At 44.0% G+C, this 19,644-nt stretch overlaps 2 protein-coding genes across 2 annotated transcripts; both read right to left on the bottom strand.

Moving 5' to 3' along the window:
- Positions 1-997: 997 nt before the first annotated feature.
- wu:fl23c11 (uncharacterized) lies at positions 998-8,822 on the bottom strand. The gene is made up of 17 exons (XM_053425386.1): positions 8,706-8,822; positions 7,746-8,116; positions 6,444-6,471; positions 6,212-6,346; positions 5,295-5,402; positions 5,074-5,174; positions 4,476-4,587; positions 4,333-4,374; positions 4,052-4,185; positions 3,878-3,940; positions 3,736-3,793; positions 3,425-3,657; positions 3,199-3,246; positions 3,065-3,116; positions 2,771-2,866; positions 2,651-2,689; positions 998-2,456 (listed from the first exon to the last, which is right to left on the bottom strand). The coding sequence occupies exons 2-17, from the start codon at positions 7,899-7,901 to the stop codon at positions 1,666-1,668; spliced, it is 2,196 nt and encodes a 731-aa protein (XP_053281361.1). The 5' UTR covers positions 7,902-8,116; positions 8,706-8,822; the 3' UTR covers positions 998-1,665.
- Positions 8,823-8,939: 117 nt separating this feature from the next.
- LOC128442805 (uncharacterized) lies at positions 8,940-17,654 on the bottom strand. Its single transcript, XM_053425385.1, has 17 exons — positions 17,236-17,654; positions 16,674-16,692; positions 16,447-16,563; positions 16,199-16,287; positions 15,982-16,062; positions 15,786-15,888; positions 14,426-14,568; positions 14,246-14,314; positions 14,085-14,151; positions 13,039-13,220; positions 12,906-12,953; positions 12,778-12,823; positions 12,526-12,677; positions 12,372-12,440; positions 12,222-12,273; positions 11,965-12,072; positions 8,940-11,768 (listed from the first exon to the last, which is right to left on the bottom strand). The coding sequence occupies exons 1-17, from the start codon at positions 17,311-17,313 to the stop codon at positions 10,849-10,851; spliced, it is 2,343 nt and encodes a 780-aa protein (XP_053281360.1). The 5' UTR covers positions 17,314-17,654; the 3' UTR covers positions 8,940-10,848.
- Positions 17,655-19,644: the final 1,990 nt, after the last annotated feature.

The following is a 19,644-nucleotide window of genomic DNA, read 5'->3' as shown; positions in this document are numbered from 1 at the left end:
CACTCTTTGTCCCATGCTTTTGAACATCCATCTCTCAAGAATGCCTTGAGGGGATTTCCTCAATGTTGTTTCTGATTAAATCTTGGTGGTCAAAGGTCAAGGTCATGTGTGACCTCACCAAACATTTGTTTTAACTTGTGAACGTGATATCTCAGGAAACCCTTGAGGTAATCTATCAAATTTGGTGCAAAACATGTTCATTATCACTCACAGATAAACTAATTAGAATTTGGTGGTCAAAGTGATCTAACCAAAACCATGTTTGACCTTGTGAACACAGCATTCGAGGGACACCTTGAGAAAATTTCTTTTAAACTTACGTTCAAGTGTTCACGTGGATTCAAAGATGAACTGATTCGATGCTTGCGGTTGAAGGTCAAAGGGCAATGTCACAGTGGCCTTATGTTCTTGTGTGATTGATTTACTGACCTTCCAATGTTTTCATGCATTGTAATACAGTTGTTACTACTTAGAAACCTATAGGTTTAATATCATGTGAATGTTGAGCTTCTTGAGCTGGAGAAACACCTGTAATGTTTGTGTGTTTGGTCATAACAGAGTTTAAGAAAAGTGCCCATCAGCCATCTACTCTACTGGATTAGGATCAGATCACGTAGAGATCTCACTGATTGCGTCATCACTTGAAAGGGATTGTGAGTGTACAGTGTAAAATGTGTCACTATGAAACATATTTATTTTAAAAGACACTACGTTGACCTAATAGAGTCCAAAACTTACAAAGGCCAAATATCTGCCTTCCACAGACTCTCATACTGATTCTATACCGTGTTTTATAACATATGTCACCTGTTGTTTAGTCATGAGAATGTATTTTTATATTGACACAAGGAAATAAAAGTCTTTTCAATAGAAGTATTGTCCTCATGTCATTCTGATGACACATTGAAGCACATGACAGTAATGATGCGTTCACATGTTAACAGATGATACAGGTCAACCAGTCAGAAGACTGATTCAAGAATTCTGTCATGAATCGTTTCAACTTTTAAAACATTTTATTACAAACTGGGTAAAACATTTTTAAATAAAGGCAAACGGTGATATTTCTAGAGTGTTACTACACAGGGATACTGGAGGTCAAGTAATCACATCCTATTGAATGTAGAGCAGTAGGCTTGTGATTTGTGTCTTAATTTGTTTGAAAACAATATTTTTTTCAAATACAATTCTCAAATGTTATTGCCATGTAGTTACAGCTTCTCGCCAGCGGGGGCGGCTGCAGCTACCTCAGCACACCTTCTCCCAGGGTTCTTGCATTTACTTTAACACAGCACAGTGCAACACACAGTTTGTGTCTCTTAGGGATTTAATGCATTAGCAGTCAGAAGGACCGATACTAGTTAATAAGCTCACTCAGAGGTAACGTTTGTGAATTAGGCTTCTTTCCCCACAGACCATTTAGTAATGAATCATTAATCTTTTTTCTGAGTGAATTCTCTTAGTGTTGATTTTTAATGTTATTCACTTTAATATCTCTGGAGCAGCAACAATAACAACTGAGTCTCTGTCTGCTTCCAAACACGTGCAGGAAGCTCTGACCAGCAAATGGAAACTAACAATGATATTCATGAGTCTCCCTGAATATTATTTCAGGTTCTTTCAAGTCATGACTGGCTGCTCATCATGGGACGTCCTGTCCTTTTGTCAGACCCATTCCACTTCACTCATCTTGGGGCTTGTGTCTGGGCTGGAGGGAGGCGTAATAAGACCTGGCTGCAATGGCACCATTTCTCCAGACTCTCCCAGCCCAGCACAGCTCTGGGACATCCCTGCAAAGCGTAATAGTGTTGTCCCTGCTGTGAACCCAGACAGGCCTCTCGCCAGAGCTCGGGATGCCACCCTGAGGCCGCCTGCCCGCTTCCGTCTGGCCGAGGCAGTGGCCATTTGCCGAGCTCCAGCCAGCTCAGTCAAAAAGCCCAGGCTCTGGGAGGGGAGGCTGTAGACGTGGAGGCCACGAAAGAGTTCTGGTAGTGGCCACGCGACTCCTTGAGTCTCTGGGGGAAGTGATTCAAACTGTACCAACATGAACCGCTCCCCCGCTCGGCCCTGTAGATAGTCTGCTAGAATGCAGCTGAACGAAGCACTGAAAACATCCACACAGGGAGAGGGAGCAGGGTTGCTTCTTCCTGCCTCCTCTTCCTCCCCGTATCTATTTCTCTCCCAGCCCTGGGCTCCCCATTCTTCCGCCTTTATCCGGGCGGCCTGGGTTAGAACCAGCACCACTTTGCCTCCCTGCCGCTTGAGTCGGTCCAGTCTTGAATGGAGCCAAGGGACCGGGCCCAGGACGCTGAGCTCAGCCTGGCTCCACAGGTCCAGAGACACACTGAAGCCCAGGGCATGGAGAGACGAGCCCAGGTGACACATCAGCCCCGGCAGAGCCTGGTTGTTGCTGTCGGGGGGGTACAGAAGCACCACATGACCACCACCCACTGCACCTGACACAGAGGAAGATTAAAACCTTCAAGGTCAAAGGAAAAGTTTGACATTTCTTTACAAAAACTAAAACGGCAGCAACTGACAGGAATCAGTCTTTAATTGAAGTGATTCTTTAAACACAAAAACATTTAACTTATTTCATTTAAAACTTAGAAACAACATAAAGAGGGATGTAGAAAAAAGTGGCACAGACCTTTCACGTCGTCCTCTTTCAACCATCGCCATACGTAGCCTAAAGGAAAAACAAAGTCTACATTGAGGTCTTCTGATGAGGTGCTATTAATATTCAATGACCTACAAATATTTAACTGACCTTTCAGAACCCCTTGTATGAAATAGGCTCCCAGTATGGCCAAACACATCAGCAGTAATCCGATGAGAAGCGGCAGGCTCCATTTCCATCGAGATCCTGGAGAAAGGAATGAATTATAAAGCACATTCTCTCTCAAGCACATTAAACAGGCACCGCAAAGGATTTCATCACCGGAGAGCGACCAGTGTTTGATCACTTATCTACCACATAAGAATAAAGAAATGTGGTTTGTTCGATAAGAGTTAAACATTAACGTCACTTAATCTGGGCCTGAACAGTAATTCATTCTCTTACTTGCAAATGGACACTGGGGCTCAAAGTGTGTCTCCATCCCATGTATCTTTATCTAAAAAGAAGTAAAGGAGTTAGAGGGAGCACGGCATTTATATTTAATATGCATAATATTAAAAAAGTAAGTCAAGTATCACCTGGACACAAAGCAGCGGGTGTGATGACACATTGAACTCTCCGGTTTTCTGTGAAGCAAATTAATCATTAAATAAATTAAGTCACTCAGGCCGATCACTCCCATTAAATCAATCAAGCTGCACCAAATTGTAACACAATTTAGAAATCTTAATAAAAATGCAACGTAAAAGAAAGTGATACAAAAAAAGAAAGAGTCATCATGTTGTTTCTCTGGTGTTTCTTTACCAAGTGTCCGTAGCGCGTGGCCCTCCAGCCTGCGTCTGCGTGGTTGTGCAGCCGCTGCCTGGAGCCGCTCACCTCCTCACACCGGCCTCCTGACAGCTCTCTCTTGCACAGCCACACCTCTGCCTCCAGTCTGCAGGGGGCAGTCACGTTCCAGCTCAGCCCTGTGCCACCCCCACTCACAGGGAACTCCTTCAGGGACACAGACACGTTGTGCTGCATTCTTTCAAGTGTGTCTGAAATAAAAGGAAAATAGAATTAAGGTGTGTGTTTGATGAAAATAAATGGATCTGAAAGTTGAAGCCCTTCTTTACCACTTTGGTTTTTGAAAGGACAGAATTCCCTCCGAAGTTGTTTTCCCTTCCACCAAACCTGAAAGCACATTTGTTCTGTATTATCTTCACATATAAATATCTGTAGCTGTTTTTTGTATTGCTTATAACACATGTACGCTACCTGGAAGCACAGACACGGGGTGACAAAGTTTGAAGGTACGACCATTTCGCTCTCGCCTTTGGGCTGCAGGGGTCAGAAAAAGGTCACGGAGAATCCTACAGACGCTAACACTACTCATATTGACTCGTCCGACTGATATGATGACATCATATGGATAATTCAGCACTGACTGACCCATGCAAGAATGTCTCCGGGTACTTCGTCCCAAATCATCTGATACATGAGATCGTCTCCTCTGGCATTAGGGTTCTCCAGGTGGAGGAGGACCACGTTTGTCCTGGGATCCGTCTCAGCCCGGAGTCTGGGAGCTGAGACAGGGACAAGTCACACTTCAATCCCCACTGAGGTTTCACAGGTGTATTTCTACATGTGTGTGTGTGTGTTTTTGACTTTCATGCATGACTCATCAGTGTGTGAATAATACACACATGCAGTTTTCCCACAGTATCTCTTACCATCGCAGTCCTTCACATGCGACTCCAGGTTCATGGAGCAAACTGAAAGACATTGGGGGGGGGGATTGGCTGTTCAATGAAAAAATCACTCAAATGACTCAATTCAACGCTGGCTTTGCTTTCATTACAGCAACTGACCTCACCTTCCTCTAAAGATGGGAACCTGATACTTTGGACGTTGTGCGTTCCCTTGGATTGTGCGTAGACCTGCACCACAACAGGACTTTCAAACCTCACTGCCTCCGTCAACAGCAGCTGGAAACACAAAGAGGAATTCTGGTATTATTTAACACGGGGCCCTTTGGTTGTAAATGCAGGTGTGTAAATTCATGACACTTACACAGACCTTTGGAATCTTTTCAGTAGATCAACAGTGGCAATAATTTACTCTTATTCCCTTTTATCTTTTATAGCAACCATATTTTATGGAGTTAAATGGGACAGCTTCTGACTCTGCTGTCTATGAGAGTGAGTGTGTAGTTTAAAAAGGAACAGAAGTAATGAGGTGTGAACTACTGGGTTAGGGTCACGTGGCTTTCATAGTGCTGCCATACAAGCCAGTGGCCAGTCAGAGCCTCAGGTTCGGCTTTTAACGTAAGGCTTTTAGCTGAAACAGCTGCCGACACCAAGGTGCAACTGAGGATTATTGTTTTCATAACAACGTCTAACAGAGCGTGGAGGAGTCAACAGAAGCAACAACGTGACAAGATAATTCATTCCCGAGTGTTTGATATCATCTACCTCGTGCGTGGACTGAGGCGAAGCGGAGAGGCTCAGTTTGAACTCTAGCGTCTTCCAGATCTCGCTGTGGCCTGGAGAGCTGAGACCCACTTTCACCAGAGCTGGAACACCCAGTGGAGGAGAAGAAGAGAAATGAAGTGTAATTGGGTTTTTTTTTAATTAAGAAAGTAAGATTAAATGTGTGACTTTGTGTGTTTGGGGTTGAGCATTTGGTTTCATACCTGTTGGTTGGAGGAGCACGTTCTGACCACTTTCCTCCGACTTGGAGAGACTGAACGACTCCTCTTCATCACCGTGTTCCCCTGACTCCTCAGAAACCTGCTCAGCAGCTGCAGAGGCATCGCAACCACAGGAAGTCAGAGAGCACGGAATGCAATTGTTCAATACTACAACAGCTGAAAAGTTGGAGGGGGAGCAAAGATAAGGCTTCAGCAGGAATTTTCAGGAAATGATTTTGACAACTAGAATGGGACTCAGTAGAGCACAAGGCCCAAAAGTCCCCTTTAAAACTGCATTTAGAATCACTAGATCTGGAGGTTTTATCATCATTTCATACACTCCTTTATCTGGATCTACTCCAAAATATGAAGGCGTTTTCCCCGATGCATCCTTTGTCTTCTTCTGTGGTAATCAGCTAAACCCTCAAATCTAATTTTAGCGTTCCTCTGTTATCAATCGAACAAAGCAATCATTCATGGGTAAGGGACTCTCAAAAAAGTTCAGCTGACACACCCAACATGAGGAAGCACCTGGTATTTTGAATGACTCCGGGTATGTTTCCAGGGGACCCAAAAAAGCGATGAACCTGCCTGAAGCTCAATGCTTTGTGAGGTCACTGATGTCTGCTGTATTGTGTTTACATGTGTTATGACTTTTCGCAGCGCGTGTGTTGTCAAGTTGAGTGGCAGCTCATTGAGCTCTCTCCACCAACGTGTATTTGAGGGGGTTTGATTGAAAGCGTTGCAAAATCAGAATATGAAATCAACAACTCCTGCTCTCAGAGTTGAAGACACACTCTGGAATAAAGATACGGGAAGAAAACAAACTTAATCCAGTAGAGTTTGTGCGAAATCCTGCAAACAAACCGACAAACAGATTTGAACATTACTTCCTCGGACATGATTCCTGACCAACTCACCTTTGACCGTGATGATGATTTGCAGGCAGGGTTCACAGTCCTGTGCGTCCGAGCAGCACAGCATCACTCTCAGCTGCGTGTGTGTAACCTCCACAGAGTCATTGGGATCAGGCACGGCAGCAGAGAACTGAGACACTGACGACACAGAGATGTTTGTCTGTTTTAGACACACTACTACACACTGTGTCTGGTGTGTCAGGTCTACATGCACTCGTGTTGATTGTGTTGTTACCTGACTTCACGTGGCAGTCCTGCAAACCCTGGAGAAACACAAGAGGCTGATGAGTGTGAGTAACAAAGACCCCGCACCCATAATAATATCAGACAAGGGGTTGGGTTGTACAGTTATTAACAGATTTCTATAAATGTTAATTTCAATTTCAATCTCCTACTAGAATGGCACAAATTGCACATTCTGAAACTATTGATAACACATAATAAACTGTTGATTCTCTTCTGAGTCCGTATTATCTCAGTAACAAAGGATTCAGTAGATTAGTTATTTCAAGTTATGATTGTTTCTTCATCAAGATCTGTTAATTATTACCTGAGGAATTTTTGAAAATGTCCACTGAAAAAAAACAAGGTACTGACTTTAACTCTGTTCTTTCATTACCTCAAAAGAGGAGGTTCTGTTTTCACCTGTGTTTGATGTTAGGTTTGTTATTTTGGAAGAGGATCATTAACTAGTGGACGGTCACAGCGAAACTTGAATCAAGGATATTGTGTGTTAGTTTCATGTTGTTTTGTTTTTGACATGTCTGGTCTGTTTGTTTTATTCTATACAGCAACAAAAATGAACATTTGCATCATATTAATAATAATCCGTTGTCTATGAACTTTAGGGCAAGTACAATAAATCACTTTTATTCTGCATTTTTATTCTAGGTCTTGCGGGATATGTCTTTGTGTGCTGTTTTGTTGTTGTTGTTTGTTGTAATATGTACTGTTCTGCAGCTGCTGTAGCACTTTGGCCCGAGAGCAATTTCCCTATGGAACAATAAAAGTATATTTGAGTATTTGAGTTAATGTATGACCTCGACGAGGGCAGGGTTGGTTTGGGACAGTCCTGTTCTGTTTGGAGCATTTCTCGCTCTGCTCTGAAACACAGATCAAACTCAGCCCTCACTGGAAACTGAGCGGGGGAGTAGAGTGTCCTGCTGGTGCTCCGTGGTAAATAAGTAATGGGCATTAAACTCTGATCTCTCTCTTGTTTCTCTGTGTTGTTTCTCCCGATGCAGCACACACACGCACAGGCTGCACATTCAGCTCTATTATCATCATCTGCATGCATGAACTGGATTTTCAACTTTAAACAATAATACAACAACTGGATTCCAAACAGGATTTCCACTTGGCTTTTCTGTGTTGACTCGTTAATGTCAGGTTTGAAGATATAATCGCTGGTGACCTGATTAAGATCGCATCAGGTGTGTGAGGTGTGTGAGGTGTGTGGCTGTTGGAGCCATAAACTAAGAGTCACCCCACAGCCATGGCACCGAGAAGCCTTTCGATCATCATGGGGACTTGTTACCTCGCTACACGTGAGCCCCGGTGCGTCCTGCTCCATCATCTCCAGCTCTCCCGCGGACACCATCAGCCCGAGGCCCAGCTGGAGCAGCAGCAGGAGCACAGAGGGAAACCGTGGCCCTCGGAAGAGGAGGCGGAGGAGGCGCAGCGCGGAGGCCATGGCTTGGAGAGCGGAGCGGCCGCGCGCTTGGCACCGGGAGCTTCTCTCCGACGCACGTCTCTTGTCCCCGCAGCTGGAGTCAGTTCATCCCGGAGACAAAGAGAGGAGACCGTAAAAACCAGTGGATCCACCCCGACGCTCAGCTGAGGCATGACAGCTCCGACTTCCTCCGGGAGACGAGTGAACTCAGCTCGGCTCTCAACCGCAAAGAGCTCCTGTGAATGAGTGACAGGTGGGCAGGTGGGCGGGACTGCACCGGTGAATCATAACTAATTGAAGCACAATACTCTCCTTTGTAACAGAGGATCGAAGCCTGATTACTCATCGGTGAGATTAGGAACGTAGAAGTGCATCAGATCAACTTTATATAGATTATCTCTGTAATGATTACGATTTTTAAAAAGTTTTTAAAATGTTGTGTTTATTTTAGAAGGTGGATTTAAATTGAATTTTTTTATTAAATTGTCCAATTTAGATTCAACATTTAGATTCAATATTTATATTTAATATTTAGGTGTAATATTTCACATTTAGATTTGGATTTAACATTTAGATTCAACATTTAGATTTTACAGTTAGATTTGGATGTAACATTTAGATTTAATATATATACTGTATATATTTAGAATTTAACATTGAGGTTTAACATTGAACCTTGAGATTTAGATTCAATATTTAAATTTGCATTTCATATCTACATTTAGATTTAACATTTAGAGCAAGTGTAGGTTAAAAAATCACAAAGATTATCCCCAAAAAAGTATTATCTCATATTGAAAAAATACATAAACTTGAATGTCATACCTCTGCGAACAGTCGGCTTAAATGCAATCAATCCCCTTGCAGTCACTCAGTTTCCTGGATCTGCCCCTTTGTCTGCACCTGTGTCAAACATTTGATTTTTCCTTTCCTGGCTCACGTCCCATCTTTCCCACAAGTTTCATGGAAACCCCTCCAGTAGACTTCGCCTCGCCCTTCCAAACAAAGAACTAAAGCAACCAACCAACAGACTAATGGACACGAGTGAAACACACAACCTCCCTGGGCAAAGAAAAACTGCAGCTTTTATTTGTATAAAATCTTTTTTTCTTCCCATTGTGCGACTAATATTGTGTCATTGTCGTTGTCACTCTGTGTAATCAGCACCTTGAGTTTACATCGTGTCTGCGAGTTTAGTGAAGGTGTGAGATGTGTGCAGGTGTCACATGAGAGTAGGACACTGTCCTGACATGTGAAAACAACTGTCTCTCCAAACACTGAGATCAGGACATGGTGTGGAGTTGAGAAACAATCCGCCTCCTGATTAATCCTGTCGAGCAGGTCTTCACTGCACTTCAGGTTCAGGTTGTGAAAAATGGAAAGGTCATATGACACATGCTGAATAATCACATTCAGGAACACACAAACCTTTTTGTCTCAGTCGGTTTGTTAATTAAGAGATTTCTTCTTTTTTTTTAATACAGATGCCAACAGTGGTAGTCTCTTAAAACTTAGAATTGAATTCAATGATGATGAACAAATCTTTCTTCAAGGGGCCGTTGAACTATGAAGGCCTCCCGTCTGGGAGAGTATCCCCATCATGGGTTTCTTGCTCTAACGTTTTTCCGGGGAATGCCTGAACGTTATATTTTCCGTTGATAATATTTGAATAATACTGTTGTTACTCTGGGTGGCACGGAGGTGCAGAGCTTGCATCCAGGCAAGTTCAACTCCTGGGAACTTTCTGTGTTTGCATATCTGCCGACAGTAGACATGCAAACTTTGGGGTAAAATTAATTAGTGATTTTCAATTGACCTAAGTTGAGAATGGTTGTTGTCTCTGAATGTTTGCCCTGTGATTCGTTGCCTTCTGTGACACTTAAAGGTTCAGTGTGTAGAATTCAGTGACACATAGTGGTAAAAGTTGCATGTTGCAGCTGAATACCCCTCACCTCTCTTGTCATAAAAACTCAAAAGGTGTTTAGTTTGTCCAGTTTAGGCTTCTGTAAAAAAACAAACATGACTGCCTCTGTAGAGAGGACCCGCTCCTGATGTGAATATCAAGAATAAAAAAAAAAGGGACCATTCTACAGTAAAAAAACAACAACAATTCGTATCATTTAGATGAAACACACAAGTGAAAACATCACATGGATTATTTTTAATTCAATTTCTGCCAATAGATCCCTTTCACCTTAATCTCACACACTGGACCTTAAAAGATAAGCAGCAGAGATAATGATGGGAGGGTTTTCTCTGTATCTCTCTGCAGACAGCCAAGTCTTTGAGGTAACGCATATGTTTCATGTCCTATCTTTCAACAATGTTTTTATGAATGATCGAGGTGCCTGATTAACCCTCTGTGCTGGAATACAAGGAGCCAGCATGTGCTCAAATATTTAATTATCAGGCTGCTCACAAACAGCGCCACATAAATCCCTCTGAAGGCAATAGTAACAGACCTGTAATGGTAAAGTATGTAACAAAATAAATAGTTTAAAAAGCTTTGATACATGACTTCAATTAGACACGACTCAGTACAAGCAGGAATGAATGGGACGGCTTTCGCTCATTATATAAGTTCAGAACATGCAAATCTGCAGGTGCCTGTTAACAGAAGTCACACAGTTTGACATCTGTTCCCTCATCCACAAGCTCTAGAAGACCCAGAGGTATGATTTGCAAACAGATTTCCATATAGTGCTGAGAGGAGAGAGGCGTTTCTCACATTTCATTTTGGAAAGCAACATAAAGGGTCTCTGTCCGAGGCCGGCTGCACGAGACGTGATGGAGCATTTAACGTTTCGCAATATGCAAAAAAATCTGCCAGTGTCAAGTGATAACAATGTTGTAGTGAGTGACGGGCCCTGAGGTGTTCCCGAGGGGACGGCAGCTCCTGTTTCTCATGCACGTCTCGTGTGTCCAGCAGAACAAAAGTCTGTCCCCGTAAGACGCCTGGAACTTGAGATTAAAGCCTCTCTGCTGTCCAAGGGGACCCCTGAAGAGGCTCCTGTTCTTGGGCAGTTTCTTGTCTCCCCACGTCGGCAGCCGGAGACACCTTGGAACTGTTTTGTGTCTTTTCTGACGTCTTTTTCTGCGATGATGTGACAGTCTGCGTTTTGTCTCCTTGCGTCCGCTGCAGCAGTGTCTGCAGCCGGTGGGCCAGCTGTCGTGCCAGCCATATCGACTGCACTTTAGAAAAGAGTCTGGGCCAACAGTGGCCCTTCGATTTGCTCTCTCTCTGCATCCCTCCCAGCTCCTGTATCAAACCCCTGAAGTCCTGGGGTAAGCAGTACCGAGGGACGTCTCTGAGGGATTTTGGGATGTCCCTTCTTTGGCAGTAACCCTGGAAATAGACAATGGCAACTCCTTGACCTCTGCACTGCTGCAGCGACCCCTGCAGGCAGGCCAGAGCACCTGCAAACACCGGGGCTATCACTGAGCAGGCTTCCCTCTGTGGGTATAAGTCTTTTACACAATCTTCTTTTCTTGCAGCTCTCTCCTTCTTCTTTTTGCTTTTTCCCAGTCTTCTCCCATTTATTTCATAATCCTCCTGCACATCTGCTCCTTTTTCTTTCTTTATCTCGTTCTTATCCATGTTTTCTCTCCCCTTCCATTTCTCATAGGTGGTCTTTGCGTCGGGGCTCCAGATAATTAGCACTCTTCCTTGAGCCTTGCGCATGCTTTCCCACTGGCCGTACAGCCAGGGGAGAGGACCCACATCGGCCACTCCGGTCCTGGCCTCGGTCTGTGTGGCCCACAGAGCCATGTGCACGGTGGCCTTTAGCTCCCCCTGCAGAACTGAGGCTAACGCACATACAGCAGAGACGTGGGCTGACTGCTCGGATGAGCACACCAGCAGCACTTCCTTCTGGATCCAGAGCCAGCCTGGAGGAAGATGGGAAAAGTGGAGAATTTCAATGCATTTCTAGAAGGTTAACATCAAGCATAGAACTCCACAGAGGCAGGAAATGATTTTAAATGTGAAGATGGAGCCATGCAAGCGCTCAAAGACACAGACAAGGACCAGATAGACGAAATGAACCAGAGCCTTGACCTTGTGCTAAGTGTGAAGTGAACCAACCTGCAGCTCCGCTTCTCGTGAGACGATGGATGAAAAATCCCAACAAAGCAAAAATAAACACGAGTATCAGAGCTGCCATCACATACAGGCCAGCTCTACTGCGCACGTCTGTGGGAGGAAAAGAAAGTCATGAGATCTGTTTACTTTGGAGGAGCAGCGTGTGCAAACATGCAGGACGTCATACACAATGGTACATGTGTCAGTACATTAGGGCTTGTGTGAGAATTTGTGTGTGCAAACATCTTCAGCACACTTACAGTCTGGGCACAGAATTCTTCTTCCGTGAAGAGCAGGATGTGACTGCCACACCTGCAGGGAAACAGAGCAAAGCAGGAGTAAGACAGTTGATTCTGAACATGGTGCACTAACTTTCTGTCACCCTGTCCAAGTGGCAGCATGAACTTCACCTGGACACACGGCGCCTGCACGAGAAGGTGAGGAGGCAGTTCTATCTTGGTCTCTGCAGTCCCCCCCTCCTGTGAAGTGGAGAAGAGAAGTCACAGATTTACTCAAACTAACATTAAATCCACACTTTTACCCCCTCTCTCAGAATTGACTTACCATTCTTAGTGTGTGCTCCGGGCCAAGGGGGGAACATCCCGTCTCGTTAATGACACAGAACTGAATCGAGAACGTTGCTGGAGCCGAAGAGCTGAGATATACAAACACACTCTGCTTGCCTGATCCAATGTTCACCTCCCATGAGGACATATCTGTAAAATCCGAGAAGAAGAGGGCATCAAGATAAACAGGAACAGGCAAAAGTGAGACCCCCCCCCCCCCCCCCCCCCGCCAAAGGAATGTTTGACTCACCAGCCGGGAAAGGACAAGAGATATTATGGCTGCCTTGTAGAGAAAACTGCAAAAATGAAATACAAATAATAAAAATCTGCAATAAGGTAAAACGAATGGACATGTTTTTATACGTAGCTGATTCTCACCCGCACACACATCCTAGGGTGTTTGTCCACGGTGGATGTGTTATACTTCTGTCGGGGGGGAGACACAAGGGGTGTTTAAGAATACTAGTATCTACTGGGAATCTATCACCAGCAGCGCCTTTGCAAAACGTACCAGGGTCGGTCCGTCCTCGTGTCCTCGGAGTGTGGAGTCGAGCACGGGGGTGCACAGGTGCTCGTGTTGCTTCCAGCAGAGGAGGGCGGAGATGTTCATGGAGCTGACGAGACACTCGGAGCTCCAATTCAGACCGGACCCGTACAGGGTGACTTTAGACGAGCGCCACACGTCTTCCACATCTGGTGAGGACGCAAAATGTTAGTAATGAAGTCATAGAAATAATAATAATAACCTAATTCATATAGCACCAGAACAGGGTTTACAGAGTGTCCTGACAGATGAAGTATTCACTGGAGCAAATCGCACCCTCATAAAAACAATCACGAAATTAAAGCAATAAGAAGAAGGCATCATGTCAAATACAGATAATGTTGTGATGACGTCTATTAAAACCAGTAAGAGGCAGAGTTGCTGTGCTGGGAACATGTCGGAGGTGAGAGACAGTGAAGGGAGGAACAGTTGAGTCTTGAGAATATGAACCCATGGATATAAATAAGTTAACAACATGGATGCATTCATGTGGAAATAAGAGATTTGAATTTGCCTACAACGGGAATCACCCCCTCAGATACTTCATCAAGACTTTCTTAAGTAGGTGGGACTGTTTCTGAAAAGGCAAGTTACCCACTGAGGTTTTTTCAAAAGTCATTTTCCAGTTTTGTTTGAACCACAAAGTTCCCTTCACCTTGACTCACATTCAAACCAAAACCATCAGCATGGAAAGACACCACTAGGGGTCACTAGGTAAACACTGTTCATCTCTTGGTAAATTTGGATGGAACTGACAAATGTTGCTTTAAACATGATCACATAATGGATGAGGTTTTTATTCCACTGTTACCGACCACACTGAAATGTCTTCTCACACCTTCGCTCCTTTGATTTGGAATTTTCTATGAGTGGTGCAGCTTGATTGAATTGAATGTGACTGTTCGGCCTTGGGATTCCCCCAAGCGCTGTTTCACATGGAAATGAAAGAATTTCAAGTAAACAAGAACTAGTTTTCAGTCTGACTCTGACTCCAGTCCTCTGTGAACACTCACCATCGAGGGCCTTGTTTTGAAAAGGACACTGTTTCTCTCGCCGGGCGTCTGTGTGTGTGTAATATACCTGTGGATGCAGACAAGTCATGAAAACACACCGATTCAAAACACACAAAAAACAAATTTTCCTGTTTAAACTAATGTGCATGAAGCTCAGGTACCTGGACGCACACGCAGGGCAGCAGGTAGGGGATGTGAAGAACAGCTGATCGAGACTGAGACGGATCAATCTGAAGAAAAACAACACACACACATTCAAACAACAATATATTGCACGTCGTCTTCACTGTGTCCAAACACACATGAGTATATCTGCAGAGGACTGAGCCACTGAGACTTACAGTGAGCTGTGGTGAAAGTGACCCGGCCATGCACTCGCCACTCTGGTAGCACCACCTGGTGTGCACCTCCTCTCCCTGCTCCACCGTCACCGTGATGGACTTCACCGACCGATTCACAGTCAGACCGAACTGTGGCACTGGATCTACGTCACACACAGACAGGATGTGATGATGACAGTCATGATCATGTTCTGGTTGATTCAAACAGGAAGCATGTTGCCGGGGAAAATAGTTTGTCCTGTATTTGTCACGATTTCGACATTTTTTATAATTTTACAGCATTTAGATGTGTAAACTGATATATTAGTGGTTCCTCTTCGCAGTAAAGCCATGGATCAACACACAACTAATGATTATTACCTCCGTCAAGGATGTTATGTTTCCAGCGGTGTTTGTTTGTTAGTTTGTCATGTGTTTGTTTGTTTGTTTGTTTGTTTGTTAGTTAGTCGTGTGTTTGTTTGTTTGTTTGTTAGCAACTACTGGAGCGATTAACACAGAACCTGGAGGGATGTGGTGTGTGTGTGAGAGAAGAACCCATTCAATGTGAATCCAGATCATTGGACAGATCCAGGAACCCCCCCCCCCCCCACCCCCCTCTTACTTTAACACTGCGAGAGGAAAACTTTTGAAAATTTTTGTTGATTCCTCATAGAATGAAAAGTGAATGTTGATAGCAAAAGTCAATTTGGCTTGGATCCAAATCTGGATCTAGTGGATTTAAATGTGGTGTGAAGTGGAGTCGGCTGCTGTGGGACAACAAAAAGGAGTAGAAATCTGTAACTAACATGTTTAGCTGTTAAAGTTCTGGAGTTATAAGTCACGTTTCTATTCTCTGAATTCCAAGCAGCTTTGCGATGGACGTCGGTGATGATATTTCACGTCGATGGTGAAAATGTGACCAGCTCCAAGAAGAAGCATGAATTTTGGTGCAAATGCGTCTCTGCTGCACGACAGTTTGAAAATCGGAGCTTTAGAAAGACTGCACTGCCCAATCACAGGGCAGTGCAGAGAGAAGGCAGTGCTACTGGTGTGTGCATGACGCTTCCGTGGAAAAGCCTTTCCTGAATGAACCGGGTAAAATCCAACGGGAGAGGTCACAGTTTCAGCAGGAGCAACAACTGCTTACACTGCAAAACCAGCCTGATACTGAATCAAGGGAAAAGGAGTTGAGACGATAAACGCGAGGACTCGTGTCGGCAACCTGTCAACACCGGAGAGGACAAAGGTCACAACTCTTACCGGCTGTTCGGTGAGGACAGAATAAGGGGGCATATGTGGAAAAAGCAAAAGAGTGAAAGAAAAAATTAAAGTAAAAAAGATTAAGCATAAGGCCTGATGCCAGATATGAGAAGGACCTCACCTGGCACCGTGTAGCTGACATTGCAGCTTGTTGACTTTGTGCTGAAGGACACAGACACAACCCTCCCTGCATGGGCCTCCACACAATCGTATACAAGCTCCCACTAAAACAAACACACACACACACACAACATCAATCACTATCTTCAGAAAATCATCCCCAGTTTTTGAAAAGCCAGAACAGAAACTGCTCTCACCAGTGTCAAACTGGTATTGCTCTGTGCATGTTCTCCTCGAACACAGCAGACTTTGGTTTCGCCTTTTTCTTTATTGTCGCACTAAGACAAAGAGATAAGAGAGAAAAGAGAAACGCTATCATTGAATTCCACTCAGTTTGCCACCGTGACCGAGGTGACTCTTTGACATTGTTGTGCACATGCAGCGTTTCTGGGGACAGATGCAAACAACACCCACCTTGGGTTTGTGTTTCCGTGTCTTCATGGGTCGGATGACCTCCTTTACATTACGTGGTGAGAGAATCTCAATCCGGGCCTGGCTTAAGTCTGGAGGAAAACAAGAGGGACATACCTTTCAAGATTTAAAATCTGACCTGCAACAATACAAGCTGATAAAATGTACGGAGGATCATGTGTGTGTAAGTGTGTGTACGAGATAACTGAATGGGCTTTGGACTGTAAGACTCATATGGTTTGACTTTGTACCATCAGCCTTCATCCAAACACGGAGGGTCACACATTCAGAGTACATCTTCCCTCGGCTCTGGGAAGGGGACGGAGCCACCGGGGTCAGTGTGGCAGGGCAGTGTCCCTCAACATAATCTGTAACACACACATACACAGACACACAGTCACACACAGAGCAGCATTAGTGTAGCAGCACACACGTCTTCCACATGTCGTCAATGAAATGTAAAGAGAAAATAACTTACCACCATTTCCATTTCCCTTCTACAGTAAAGACAGGAAACAAAGAAGAGGAAAGTTTTAGAAAATACATCAAACATTCGCTGAGGAGAAAGTACTTCTAACAGCAGGGCCGGGCTCAAATCTAGATTTGATCCAAGATAAGGCAAAAAATATCAAACATTTTTTATTAAAAAATAATAAAAAATAAGTCAGACTATCAATAATTACAACAATAAATTAAAAATGATTTATTTATTTTTAGAGGGATTTTTACTCCCTGGTGAAAGTTGAAACTTTAAAAACCTGAGGTTTTCTCCCTCCTCAAAGCATAAGCAACATATTGACAGGCTTACATATTTAACTTTTGATATATTGCTATTGATGATAAATGTATTGATAAAAGTATTAATATCGTGTTATTGTCCAATCCAACTTGTCCAAATGCATCGTTACATCAAGGCTACATGTGTTCTGTTACTGTGTAGAGGTGAGTATTAAATATATCTACAGTGATACTGACCTCATTCGTACTGTACTGACCTGTCTGTATATTGTGTATATATGAATCTGTCTGTAATAACCCACCTGACACGTCGTGGTACATTCCAGATGCAGAGGAAACATCAGGGCGCTGATAAACGCCAGCGCGGTGCCAAGACGCATCTTTTACGCACGGACAGGGATTAGGTCAGAAGTCATGGTGCCTTGTCCTCACGGAGCCGGCTCTGGTTCGCGCCTCCATGTCGCTGGTTAGCTCACGAGCGAAATCTAACTGCGTCGAGTCTCTCCCTCCATAAACACACACACTGACAGAGACACACACAAACAGAGACACGCACCTCTCGAGGGGAGGAACACAAACAGCCGCTGCGCAGTGACGCTGCGCTCTCGGGAGGTTTATCAGCGACCCCGTGTGGCCGGTTTATTCTTTTCTAAAGTTCCCTGTGTGATAAATGAGTTTTGTTAGGATATTCTTTCACTTCTAATTCTTTTACAAACCGAGGCCCGTTCAGCTCAACCTCCGCCTCGGGCAGCAACAGGAGGAGAAAGGACAAGACACTCATCCCTGAGTCAAATCCTGACTTTTTAATTAGAGGACACTTAACGCCCACCCTGACGGTAAACAGCACTGAGGGACCTTTGACCAACCTATACATAGGTTTCGTTCTTGTATAACCCCCCTTCCTGTAGAAATGTTCACTCTACATGTATTGTAATATTTCATGTTTTACTGTCTTTCATGTTTTGTATTCTTGTTTTTTATTTGTCCTCCGAGAAGCACTTTGTGACAGCTGTTTTAAAAGGTATTATCATTTTTATTATGTGTAGGGGACTGCCATTCGGCGCAGATCCAGATACTAATCCAGATCCAGTGAATGTAAATGTGGTTCATAAGGGGATTTGGGCCTTGGAGGGACTTGTGCTCTACTAAGTGCCGTTCTAATTTCACAACATCAACTCACCAGGACTTCTTTTGATCACCACGGATCAACAGAAAGACACCGAAAAGGAAAAACAGATGAATCCAAATGCATTCAAATACAAAGTACTTGTGTGTTCTCCTCTGTAGGAAGAGGAGCCCCCCTGTAACTGCTCGAGCTCCGGTCACGTAACATGTTGGGTTAATGAGTATAAACAGTGATCTGGGATTTGAATGTTGTTTTTAAGACATTTCTGTGCAGCTCTCGTTTCCCAGGATTACCCTGTTGCTGGGAATCACATGTTTGTGATGTAGGTATAAAGTTTGAAGCTCCACAGTGTCTCAGCCTCACAAAGCAGCATGACTGTAGACTAATGTCCTTAAACCCATTCACCATTCACACAGTCAGGATGCAGTTAATGCTTTCCTCTGGAAGAAGATGCATGTAAATATAAAAACAACACCAGGGTCTGCACACTGTCTAATTATATACAACCTTTGACTGTTGACCTTCAGTTAGACCCTGAAGAATACTTACAGTATGTACAGTTCATCTAAAGGTTTCACGGCTGTGTTTGCCTGAGGGTCTATGACTAAAGCCCTGAGGGATGATTGATGGGTGTGTGAGTGAGAGGAAGTACGTTTTAGTTTTCCCTCCGTTTGTCCTTCACCACTTAGTTCACAAACAAAACAGATAAAGACAGAAAACAATAGAAATGAGGCTCATTGGAGCCCGAGGCCCAACAGCGCCCTTCAATCCAGTCAAGCTGCAGTAACCATCATGTTCTCATAGATATCAGTTCCTTAAATGTCCCTGATTTTCTTCATCCGGATCCATTAATGATTCTTTGGGCGAACAGTAATAGTATCTACTGTCTTGCACATTGTGAAACATGCTCTGTTTCACAATGTGCAAGACAGTAGATAATTCTGGATCCACAACAAAATATAAAGTGTTATCCCTGACCCATAATGCATCCTTCCACTAAGTTTCAGGGTGATCTGTGTGATTGCTTACAAACAGGCAAGCCAACCAACAGGGGTGAAAACACAAGTTAGTTGCTCTGTGGGAGTTATGAATTGCCCTTCAGATAAAGACACACAGAGACATAAAAGATGGCGTCGCTTTAATTAGGTAATTTAGGCTGATTCCGAAATGATGTGATATGTGGTTTAAATCCAACCAGTAAAAACTATCACTACAAACTGGCTCATCAGATTTGAGAGTTAACAGCTAGAACAAAAAAAAAAAGACACCAGGTCTCTTCAACACCTCAAGTGTTTGCCACATTCTGTCGAAACCACTGACTGATGCTTATCTGTCTTTTCCACCCAATTGCTGAGCGTCGGGCCGGAAGCGAGGCGTCTTCACTCAGAGCGGCGTCACTTGGGTCGCACTTCAACAGGTTGTGGTGGGTGGGTGTTCCACCTGGGTGGGGGATCTTCAACGTGTGTGGAAAGACTGATCTATAAATCCTCGTAATGGGCAAAACAGATCATTGAAGCCACATGAGCCATGTCGCCTGGCTGGCAGAACCGGTTTACACTGAGTCGGTTCTTCATAAACAAAATAC

Source organism: Pleuronectes platessa, chromosome 6 (assembly GCF_947347685.1).
Source record: "Pleuronectes platessa chromosome 6, fPlePla1.1, whole genome shotgun sequence".
Lineage (NCBI taxonomy): Eukaryota > Metazoa > Chordata > Actinopteri > Pleuronectiformes > Pleuronectidae > Pleuronectes > Pleuronectes platessa.
Note: the sequence above shows the minus strand (reverse complement) of the source record. Positions and strands in the feature narration are given on the sequence as shown.

Bases quoted from the DNA above. Each gene is read 5' to 3' on its own strand.
- wu:fl23c11 (XM_053425386.1), bottom strand. From the start codon at position 7,901: ATGGCCTCCGCGCTGCGCCTCCTCCGCCTCCTCTTCCGAGGGCCACGG. The intron at 5,403-6,211 runs GTGAGTTGGTCA...ATGCCTCTGCAG, and splicing joins AATCATCATCACGGTCAAAG to CTGCTGAGCAGGTTTCTGAG. The intron at 4,186-4,332 runs GTAAGAGATACT...TCCCTGTCTCAG, and splicing joins GCATGTGAAGGACTGCGATG to CTCCCAGACTCCGGGCTGAG.
- LOC128442805 (XM_053425385.1), bottom strand. From the start codon at position 17,313: ATGCGTCTTGGCACCGCGCTGGCGTTTATCAGCGCCCTGATGTTTCCT. The intron at 12,954-13,038 runs GTACGTTTTGCA...CCCCCCCGACAG, and splicing joins ACGAGGACGGACCGACCCTG to AAGTATAACACATCCACCGT. The intron at 12,073-12,221 runs GTAAGTGTGCTG...TTCCTCCCACAG, and splicing joins AAGAATTCTGTGCCCAGACT to ACGTGCGCAGTAGAGCTGGC.